This window comes from Mus caroli, chromosome 4, assembly GCF_900094665.2.
Source record: "Mus caroli chromosome 4, CAROLI_EIJ_v1.1, whole genome shotgun sequence".
Classification (NCBI taxonomy): domain Eukaryota; kingdom Metazoa; phylum Chordata; class Mammalia; order Rodentia; family Muridae; genus Mus; species Mus caroli.
Window position 1 is genome coordinate 19,581,145 of NC_034573.1, and position 11,969 is coordinate 19,593,113.

At 39.5% G+C, this 11,969-nt stretch overlaps 1 protein-coding gene across 13 annotated transcripts in view; it reads right to left on the reverse strand.

The window, feature by feature from the left end:
- The window catches only part of Klhl32 (kelch like family member 32), a 225,317-nt gene that overhangs the window by 9,484 nt on the left and 203,864 nt on the right, over window positions 1-11,969 (reverse strand). For 12 of the 13 annotated variants that reach the window (XM_021160284.2, XM_029476830.1, XM_029476831.1 and 9 more), the window contains 3 exons: window positions 6,614-6,672; window positions 2,980-3,172; window positions 731-825 (listed from right to left, as the gene is read on the reverse strand). In XM_021160284.2, the coding sequence (XP_021015943.1) occupies window positions 731-825; window positions 2,980-3,172; window positions 6,614-6,672 (347 nt within the window). Of the gene's footprint in view, window positions 1-730; window positions 826-2,979; window positions 3,173-6,610; window positions 6,673-11,969 lie in introns of those variants that run through there. The other variant, XR_003836500.1, reaches the window with a different exon arrangement.

The window sequence follows — 11,969 nt, forward strand, 5'->3', positions numbered from 1 at the left end:
AAAAACCAAAAAAAAAAAAAAAAAAAAAAAAACATTTTTCTAAAGTTTTCCCACAAAGATTAAGTTAGCAAAAATATGAGTCATTCAAAGGGTATGTTAGAGAAGTTGGGGCCAAGATACCTCAAGAGTTTACCAAAGAACAGAAAACCAGTAAGAATTAGACAGAGCAGGAAATCAGACCTCCACTATATATAGCAACAATTGGTGACCCAGCTGGCCCACTGCCAAGGCAAACTTGCCTGGTTCTCTTGTGCAGTGCTAAGGCTATTCTTCGGGGCAGAAGCTATCCTATCAGACCACCCAGAAACCACTAATGCTAGGATCCTCTGCCAAAAAGGAAGCACACCTCTGCAGGCAACAATTATGAAAATGAACAAACTATAATATACAAAATTCATGAAGATGGAGTATCTTTTAAAACTGTGGGAGTGCAAAGTGACTATTGCCAAACTTAAAAAAAAATGCATTAAAAGGAGTAAGTTATCCAAAGTTCTCCATAATGGGGATATTTTGTCGATGTTTTAAAGCTTGTGCCCAGCTTAATTTTAAAGGAATCAATCATTTAGTAGGCATCGCATCTAGGAGATAGGAGATAGGCTGAACTAACTATACAAAGACAGGGGCCTTGAGCTCCTCTCTACACATAAATATCTCCTTCTGCAGCTGAATTGCAAAACATAACCTCGCTGAACCATATGCAGAAACTTCAAAAGGAACTTCAACCACTCACCTGAATACAAGCCAGAGGCTCATTTGTCCAAATTGAATATCCACCAACTAAATATATTCTCCCATTATGGACAGCGACTCCAGATTCATTCTGGCCTAAAGTAAAGAGAATTATATAAAAAGAAAAATTCTATTTCTTGCATGTTTTAATTAACCCTTTTGCCACCGAGGGATACAGTTTTCCCCTATGGCATATTTGTATACTCCACAGGAATTTTGCAGCTATTAATCACTGTCTCCAGAACTAAAATGAATTGGCCACTCCTGCTTAAAGAGTGAATCTATGTTTCGTTAGGACCTGGGCGAAATATATTAGTCAACACCTTAATAAATGTAGCACTACATAGAGCAATAGTAAGCTATATAGAACCAACAATTCCATATTATTCTGAATGCCATTAATTTATGTGGTGAAAATAAGGGACATTCTAGATATGTAAAGCATCCCTTGTGATCCATATAATATTTGGGTCCACAAATATAGACAAGTGCTTACCTTCATAAAGTAACAACAGCAGCCCTGGGGCAATAAAACAGAGCCACCCCCCCCCCACACACACACCGCCCCTCTTCAAATGAAGACAAATAGCAGACAAAACAGATAGTCGCTGCCCTGCTTCCTTTACATAGTCAACAGTTTTAAGATTATATTAAAGTTCCCAAGCTGAGACTAGTCTGCACCGTCCCTAGATACTGACACACCAAGATGATGAAAGGACTCTTCTCCCGTGTCAAAAGAGAAGACAGAATAACTCACAACCACACATTCTTCCCTGGAGGCAACCAGAGAGTGAAAGTCTCTGTTTATTGATGAGCTGACACAGGATTGACTGGAGGAATAATTGGAGGCCGAATCACAGATCCGGGGATCTAGGACCTGAGGTACCATTATACCAGCAAGTTCTTACAGTAGGCCAAACATCATTTTGCAAAAAAGGAGGAGCTTGATACAAAGCATCCAGACCCCTGGTTGTGTTCCCCGTGTGGCTGTCCAGCAGCACAGACCACAGTGAGGGACTGAACGCTCACTCTGTGTATTAAATGTCTTCCAGAACTACTCTAACCCACCATTTACAGTTTGTGATTTTTCCTCTGACTTAAAACAGCCGGGCCAAGGATTCCTACCATTGGTGGATGTTAGCCATAGGAGCTGATAAGAGAAGCAGTTTTCAGCTCCATCTAGAGTGTCAGGATAAGTACATTATTACTACAGTCACTCCACTCCCTTCTGTCATTTGTCAGGGACACATCTGTGATTGCTCTGCAGAAGTACATGGGTCTGGATGAGTGGCCAAAAAATGCAGCTCTTATGCACAGAGCAGCTGTAAAGTTTAATTTCTAGACTACACAGAGAAACAACATACAGGGGTGGAAATAATGAAGACCACCATTCTCCTGAAGTCCCAAGAAATTAAAAAAAAACAAACAAACAAGAATTAAGCAATGAGAAGTGGAACAAATGTTTCTTCCTGTCTCTGGGGATGTGGCTTAGTTGGTAGAGTGATTGCTTAGCATGATCAGATACCAGGATGATATACAATTGGGCGTGGTGATGCTCAACTGTAATCCTAGAAGAAGGCAAGTGGGAGGAGGAGGGTCAGAAGGTGTTTCAAGCCATTCTGATGTATATAAGACCCTGACTTTTTAAAACAGAAAATATACCATTAGCTCGTTAGGGGCTGTTTTCTTCCTACAGGTGTCAAAGTTCTCGTCTGAATATCGACTAAGGAAAAGTGAGCTGCTATGCTTCTCTTGGTCCTGTGAGAACCTACACAGAGGCAAGGTAGAAACTAGACTCCCAGCTACCTGAACAAGCCCTGCCTTTAGCTACAAATCATGCATGTCTTCCTGGGTAAAGAAAATAATTTGTGCTATGCATTGTTCACATAATATTTAGGGTTGTACTCTGGCTGTCCATGAAACAAGTTTGAGGATGTCTTGAATCTCTATTCAGTCTTTTATGCTTTTGTTTTTATCTTTAGACATTTCAAAAACATTTTGTGTTTTATCTGTATGTGTGTTTTATCTGTGTGTATACCTGTGTGCTTGCTATATGTGTTCCTGGTACTTACGGGGAACAAAAGGGGGCCTTAAGCTCCCTGGAACTGGAATTACAGATAGTTGTAGGATGTTAACAGGGTGGTGGGTATCAAATCTGCTCTCTGTAGAAGACTAGCTAATACTCTTAACTACTTAGCCATCTCTCCAGCTCCTACTTTTGTTTTGAATTTGCTTAACAGAGATACTTGCCAGTCAACAAGTTGAAATTACAGCGCGTCCACTGATCAGTGTCAATGTTGTAAGAATCTATATGACGCACAAGAATCCGGTCATTATTGTAATCCAGGTCGTTGCCTCCAAGCACATAAAGCTTCCTTTGGACAGCAGCCATGGAGTGGTAGACTCTTCTCTGTAGCATGGGGCTGCGACTTATCCACTTATTCTGAAAAAAAAAAAAAATCGAGTGCATTGTGTTAAAGAGACCTCACAAATACCAAGGGCAGCGGTGCCTCGCTAGCAGTATGAACCCTAGAATCAACCGCATCTTGTTTGCATATTATTTATGTGTTAAAATGTATGGGTTTTGTATGTAAAAACAAGAAAAAAAAGCTGATATAATCCTAGCTTGGAGCTTACATTAAAATTTTTTGGTAGGTTTGCATTTTATAAGGCATTTTACATCTTATAATGCGATTATAAAATTTCATGATGCTTAGCTCATGGAGATTTCTTAGGTTTAAGCACATGGTCAGGACAGTATAGAAGAGAGTGTAATAATTAAAACCATCTAGATGGTGACTACTAAGCCATAATTCATGGGCAATCTTAAGCAATTTACTGACACCCCCCCTCCCCATGCATATCCCCTTGGCTTTACAATTGAGATAATAAAACTTACATGAGAGCCCGTCATGACTTAGAAAATGCCTCACATGTAATAAGTGTCCAGTACATGGCCTCTGTCTTAAAAATACAGGAGTGGTGGTGCATACCTTAAAGTCTAGCACTCAGGAAGCAGAGGCTATCAGATCTCTGTGAGTTCAAAGCAATCTCAGCTATGTACTGAATTTCTGGTTAGACAGGGTTACATAGTGAGGCCCTGCCTCAAAAGCGGGGTTTGGGGGGAGGCATATAAACATCGAGTATGAAGGTCCCACAGGAGTTAAGGTGAAGGCTACATCCCCATTCTTTTGAAAATTGACCTGAGGTCAGAGGACAAGCTAAAACTTGGCTCAGTAACAAGCTTACTGATCCCTCTGTATCTGAATCCTCTTATGTCTTAACATAGTTACAATTATGCCTTTTGCCAAATAAGGCAATTAGGTTAGACATATTTATTTATATTGGTAGAAGGCCAAGCTTTATATGATAATGCCAAAGAATGGAGAAACATTTAATATTTGACTCTAGATCATCCTTAATAATAAGAAAGCTATGATCAGCCCCCTTTAACATAAGATTCCAATTTAAAATGCCATGCAAGTTTTAAAATTATATGAAAGTCAACCATGGCTCAAAATTTAAATCCCAACTCACCAATTGACAGACAAGTAAACCAAGCAATAGATCAGTAAGTAAAGCTAACCACTTCCTTTCTCATAAACACTCAGCATATAGGGAGAACCTCATTTGCTTTTTGCCAAGACAAAATTGGACTTGAACCAGAAAAATCATACGATGTTTTGTATGCATAGAATTTCACCAGTTCACAAAGCTGCAAAGAAAAAGCAGTCTATGAGCACAGACATGCTTGTATAAACATTGGCATACAATGAGTACAGGAGTACAGGAGCTTATCACGATAGGGATATAGAGTGTGACATTTATTCCCTGTGGGCACATGTCATGTGGCATTTATTCACTATTGCCACACATACTATGGCATTTATTCACTATCACCACACAGTGTGGCATTTATTTACTATGGACACACACAGTGTGGCATTTATTCTCTCTAGGCACAAACACTTAGGCACTTATGCACTATAGGCGTGTGCCATTTATTCTCTATTGGCACATATAGTGTGTCCCTTATTCACTATAGGCACACATACTGTGGCATTTATTTAAGCTCATTTCTAATTTCTCAGCGTAAACTGTCGACAAAAAGAAGTTGTTAGTTTTTTTTTATTTTAGTAATTGGTAATATTTTATTGTAAAATAAGTATCACAATTTTCAAATCATTTATTATTCCACGATGCAGTTGTTTGCACATGCTTGTTGTTACAAATAATATTATAAATACAAATAATATATGTGCCATTAGAGAATGTATTTTCTTTTTTTTTTTTGGATTTACTTTATTTTTTTTTTTTTAATTTTTAGAAGTTGTTAGTTTGAGAGGTTTCTACTGTCTGGTTTCTCTGAACATAGAATTTCCTCAATAAAATACAGTCTTTAATAAATAGTCAAAGCTAGATTTCAAACATGTTGCTAAGAAATATCTTTACTTCATTATGCTTGAGTGACGATGCTTATCTTGGGTGCACTAACCTATTACAGTCTTAGGAGTCAGTGTTTGCATTAGCAGTCCAGTCTCCTGCCACAAGACTGTAGATGCCATCTGGTTTGCAAAGCCTGCCTACATCCCCTGATTATATCTTTAGCTTCCTTCACTGCAGTGCCTGCCAGGTGAGCCGCCACCCGCTGCAAAGGCAAAGAAGCCGAGAGGCCTGGTGGGGTCATTCCTAATAAGCTAGCGTGTGAATACTAATCAGCAGTGGGGAAGCAGAGGTCACCCCAGCCTGCCTGTTGGCAGGTAGCGATGTGCTCTGTGGCAGATGGCAGGCATTATCGACTCTCCACAAAGGCCTAGAAGAGAAATAAGCATCAGGGCTGAATGATAGAGTTATTGAGATTCTGAGCAAGATGCAAGCAGATGTGATGTTTGCCAGTATCCACCGTAAACAATATGCCAGCAGAATTCTTTAAAAAGAGCATGTGTGTACAAACATGAAACAGAACTCATTTCACCAGTGTTAATACAGTCTTCCTCCTTAACCATGTGTGCACCGAACTCAGGCTTCTGCAATTAGTGATCTCTCATGAGACAGCTGACCCATGAACATCCAATCTCTGCAATCTATGGCTTCTAATAATATCAGGAGACACACTTATAAAAGGAGAAATGCCTTCCTCAGTTAAGTCATTGTTAAACCACACACACACACACACACACAGCAGAAACACTGGGAACACTGTGCACATACTTGTGGTACCCAACCCAGATGCAACCTACTAAAGGCAACCTGTTGTTTCAAATCCTAATATTGCGCTAATGGACAGTAAACCTTCAGATCACTCCATGTTGGAATACTGTCACAATCAAATCCAAGTCATGGAAAGGGCAACAACATACAGCAGACATTTGCATTGTTTGTAGATATTTGGACAGAAGGAGAAGAAAATAAAAGCACTTCTTCTTCGAGGGGAAGAGGGAAATTAAGTGTTCATCAAAAGGACACAGAAAGAACCCAACTGTTAGAGGCACACCGTTCCCAGACTTTCATACACATACCATTTGTGTTTGTCCTAGATAGAGGACACCATTGGCTGTATCAAGTCAAATGGCATTATTTGATTTGAGACTAACAAGGTCATAGTGATGTCTCCCACCCCAAATGACACCCCTTACAGAAGGACATCGCTACAATCAAAATCCTCTCTACCGTATGCAAAGCTCTGTGGCATTACATGTAGCATGAAACTAGAGGGGGCCGAAGCTGTGCAATACCAATGAGGAACCGAAGGCTTTCCCCCAAAATGCTTTCTTTCCCCCAGGTAGCTGAAGGTGCATACAGTGGCACTCTGATGAACGGTTCCTGTGGAGATCCTTTAAAAATGCATTTTAATTACGGTAATGAATTCTTAGGAACACCTTACCTGGTTAGGTTCGTATACCATCAGTCTGTTCTGATACTGTGCTGTGTTTGTCACCCCACCTGTAACAGAGGAGCACATTTTAGAGCTTTCCACGAACATGAAACAGGATCCTCCAAAATAAGAGTGAGCTACAATTAAAAGGACAGTGAGAGACTATTGAGCATCTGCTCTCAAGGCGAACCCATGACACAATTAAGAAACGTATGTTCCAAGCTCATTCTTCGTCCCAAGCACTTCCATAGCAAGCCACTTGGGAGTAAGCAATGGGTATACTAAGGGTGTCAGAGGCCTCGAATTCTAGCAAGGTGTTCTGCATGGCCAGATAAAGGATAGGCTCTGGGGTGAACATAGCACACACAGACAACACGTCCCTGTCCTTAGCTAAGGTGGCAGTGCTAGAGCTCTAAGCTCTCTGCATTAGCAAGGTGACAGTTTGCTATTTCTTCAGAAAAATACATACAGCAAAAGTCATTATCTATCAAAAGATGGGGTAAATGGTATCGAGGAGAGAATAACAATATCCATGAATGGGACACATTAGAAAGTAAAAACAGGGCTGGTGAGATGGCTCAGTGGGTAAGAGCACCCAACTCCTCTTCCAAAGGTCCAGAGTTCAAATCCCAGCAACCACATGGTGGCTCACAACCATCCATAACGAGATCTGGTGCCCTCTTCTGGAGTGTCTGAAGACAGCTACAGTGTACTTACATATAATAAATAAATCTTTAAAAAAAAAAAGAAAGTAAGTAAAAACAGAGAAATGATATTTAATAATGCATTTTACTTACCTCTACTTGATGAAAATATTATCTTAATATGAAATCCATATAAAATTTGCTGAGGATTTCATTTCATACAAAATCTTCAAAGTCCAGGGTACATTTGATACAGCACAGATAAGCCACATTCCAAGCATTTACTGTGTCAAGTGAACCTGGAGACTACCAGTTATCGAATGGGATATCATGCTCTAAATGTTTCCAGTGCAATGACTTCAAAATTTGTTAAACATCCTCTTTTACAGGGCTAATACCTAAGAGACTTCAGACTTTCTATTTAATTAGAAGCCACAAAAGTCAATACTTTAAACTGATTTTTTTCCTATTTTTTTTTTCCTGCATAGGTAGAAGACAGTTCAAAATCTGAAACATTTTGAATGCAGACAATGATAGCACAAGCAGATGATCTCACATCTGGCCTCAAGTGAGGTGCCACAGTAAATACACAGAAACACTAAAAGTTGTATATAAAATTATCTTCAGATTTTGTGTATAAAAGTAAATGAATTTTGTGTTTAGAAATGGTTGCCCTCCCTAAGACATCTGATCATAATATACAGCTATCTAGAAATCTGAATATGCCTGAAAACTTCTAGTGCCAAGCATTTGGGATGAAGGGTATTTAATTCAGACATGCTTCTTTTCATGTTTGTGATGTACAATAAGCTCTGTATGATCAAGACACTTTCAATTCTAGTATAACTTTTACTCTTTACAGTGGAAATGCGGAGATACAATATCCATCTTTACAAATACCACCCATAAGTAGCTGCAGAGAGTATAAGATAATATTCTTAACAAGTATAAGAAAGAATTGATTCTTATATACGGATTCAAAATTTGATCAGGTGTAAAAAAATGTTTCTATAGGGCTTCCCTGATAATTTTGAAGATATATAGCTATAAGACTGACCACAAGGCTTTAGCATTCCCTTAGCCTAGGCTGCTTTCTGAATCTAAGACCCTGACCTTGCTTGTTAAAATTCATTTACTCTAGATTAGGCATAACTGCAATGTCTTTCTCTGTCTCTTTGAAATGTCAATTATTTTAAGACACTTGCCACTTTTAGGAAACAAGAATATCTTTTTGAAGGACCTAAATCTCTTTGAAATATCATCATCAAGGAAAAGGTCCTTTCCCCCAGTTTTTAGAAGAGGGGAATTGTCTACCTTTGATAAGCACCCACCAGCAAGTTCACATGACCTAATTACAGAGAAGAAGGTTGCAGTCTGAGGAACGACTGAGCAGCCTTCCTCCAAAGTTCTTTTTCTCGCTCTGGTGCTGAAGAAAACCTCATGTTTCCATAGAGTTGATTACAAACTCATTTTCCATCTCTGTCTTCCTTGACTGTCTTCTGTTGCTCTGACAGTACTAAACCCTGACTAGGTCTTTACCATCAACTCCAGCATCAAGAGTTAAGCGAATCGGAATCCAGAGGATGAATATGTAATTTTAAGCTAACTTAGATTAAGCAGTTAATACCAATACTATTAGATACATAAAGAGATGGGCACGTGTCCAGGCCAATCATTTTCCTAAACTCTGGTAAAGAGACTGAATCCTCCATGTAATTAACATTGCTAGTATTAACTGGAGATTCCTTTTGTTAAATGTAATTCTATAGCTTTCAATCACCCTTTAAAGTATGTATTATTTATACAAAGTAAGATGCCACTATTACAATTAACAAAAGCTTCATCTACAGAGAGCAGAAAGGAAGGAGATTCCTGTTTTTAAAGAAAGCATTCTTTGGATTTATTGTCTCATTTCTAAAAAAGAGTAAAAGGAAAAGAAACCACATTTAAGAAACCTGAAGTTGAAATCCCAACATAGAATCAAGTTGTAGATCAAAATAAGAGCTGTATTTCCTTTACCCCTGATACTTGCTTCCTGTCTGATTAAAAACAGAAGGTTGAAGAATTCTCTCTTGGCATAACCACATAAGAATAAATGAATCTAGTGAGACCACACATGTGCTGCAGGTTAGAAAGAATGCCAGCCCTTGTATTCGGGGCCATAATCACCAGATTAATGTCCAGGTCACCCCTGATCATTTCCCCAACTGAAAGAAAACGGAGGCCAGGCTCCCAGTTCTTACTGTGAAACTCCAAAAGCACCTCTACCTAATTTAGGAATAAGGTCTATTGCGGTAAACTACTCTATGGCAATATGGAACATATTTATTGCACTATGTACTAAATATACAGTCAGTGAATTACAGTGTGGCTCCCACACCCCCTCTGCTACATGGGGTATACAACTGATCACCATGCTCTTCAGAATTATTGTTCAGATGTTTTTTATGTTTTCACTACCACAGATGCATCCATAATATGATTTTTATTAATCTGCACTCAATAATTAGATTCCTTAGCATTGCACAAAAATTTTCCCTCATATGATACTGTTCAGAAATGAGATATTGGATCACTAGTTGGGAATAAAAATGAAAGTCCCAGTTAGTTATCGGCATGATTACCTCTAGAATGGGAAGACACAGGAGGCGCCTGCCAAACCCAGAGCTGTAGCTTTTGCCAAGTCGGGATTGCAAAGGGAAACTGGGGAATTGCCTGTATTGCTTTTCCTTTTGAAGTAATTTACAAATGAGCATATAAACAAATCCATTTCTTCACAGTATAAAAAAAAATAAATTTTACAGGAAGCATCCAAGTTTTCCACCCACATTTATTCCAAAGAGCTTCATCATTACATTCGCTTCACATACCACTCTTCACTTTAGATTAATCTGCTGAAATGAGATGCTAAGGATTTGCATACAGATTTGACTATACAAAAATAGATATGAAATTAATAACAGTCTCTATATGTTTTAATTTCTCCTACTCTGGAGTACCCTTGCCTGCAGCAGTATTCCTGGCTTTGAAAGTCATCATGCTGATTTGTCTGCTCTAGGTTATGATGCCACACGCTGCTGTTCTGTCCCCTGCAATCAAAGCACTCGCACAGATAGATTCCTTTCCTTCTCCTATCGAGTATATTTTATAGATTGGCAGTTTGATCTCCCTCCCCCCACCCCAGGCAGGATAATCTGCATCTTAACAGCTTTCTATAGATACAGATGTCATTAAATATGCCATCTCATATCAGCCTCCATTTTTTCAAGACCAAGTTTTCTCTAACTTTGAAGTGTCACAGTCAAAGTTAAGGCTTCTCAGCCAAAATTGAAAATGAGCAACCTTGTCTTTTACTTTTGAACTGCACCTTAAAGATAGACTGCAGGTCCTCCGCGCTCCCCCTGCCCAATGTCAAATAAGTCTTTAAAAACTGCCAGGAGGGATGAGAAGTTACCACCATGCTACCATGAGTGAGAAACCCATTTTATCATCAAGACAAGGCAAAAGCATTTTTCTTAAGCTTCCCTGTACAGCTTGCCGCAAAACTTGTGTCAAATGGATGAATGCATACCAGAAAGGATGGATGACAAGTGACTGCCAAACAGCCTTTGTGTCTGCTACCAAGAAATGCTAAGCGCTCACACCGTGTGCGGGGCATCTACGAAGCAGTGGGTTAGAAAAGCTGGGCTCATGCTTCGGTCCTAGTCTGATGCTATCTTTCTCTTTTTAAAACTACATTTACTTATTGGTTGATTGGGGAGGATTGCATGCATGCTAGAGTGTGCATAGAATGGAGGTCAGGGGACAGTCTGACAGGTTCTTTGTTTCCACCATATAAGGGTCCACTGACCACACTTCTAGCTCTAGGCATTGTCAGGCACCCTTACCAATGGAATGAGTCATCTGACAGGCCTTGCTATTTTTTGTCGTTTCCGCACTCCACCACTCTGCAACTCTGCCAAACCAAGAAGTAGCTCTTCGATGACTAGAGAGTCCTATGCTTTCATTCTAGAAGGCGAGGCCTGGGGTTTCTGCCACAGACAAAGCAAGGGCACAACTGAGGGCAATATGCAAAGAGCTGAGCCTCTCTGTCCTCCAAAGATGGAAAATTCTGCCTGCAAATTGAGGACTGAGGGGAACTAGCGTGAGGTTTCGGACCCTCTTACATGCTCACAACGCCACCCGCGACTCTGTTGAGGGGAAGAGTAACAAGCGTGATTCTGTCTTTGGGGAGTTGGGTACCACAGCCAGCCTCAAGAGCCTCATGAACAAAATGAAGATTCTGGTCTCCCTCAGAGGCTTAGATGACTCATACCCAGGGTATACAAGCAGTTCAGAAGCGGCCATTTGCTACAATTGTGTAGTCATTTTATCAAGACTTCTTACCACTTTCCTGCAAAGGACATTGAATTATTAAATGCATTTTGCAGGTTGAATTTGATTTCCCGTAGCATCTTTGTCTTCTTTCTTATGGTTATATATATGTATGCTAAGTGTATGTTTGTGCGTGAAAGTATGGTTGCATGTGAGTGTGGAAGAGAGAAGACAGAGAACATGATCCATTGGGTTTTATTCTTTCTTTTTTCTATTCTCTTCTTTCTTTTTCCTTTCTTTCTCCTTTCTCCTTTCCTTCCTTCCTTCCTTCCTTCCTTCCTTCCTTCCTTCCTTCCTTTCTTTCTTTCTTTCTTTCTTTCTTTCTTTCTTTCTTTCTTTCTTTCTTT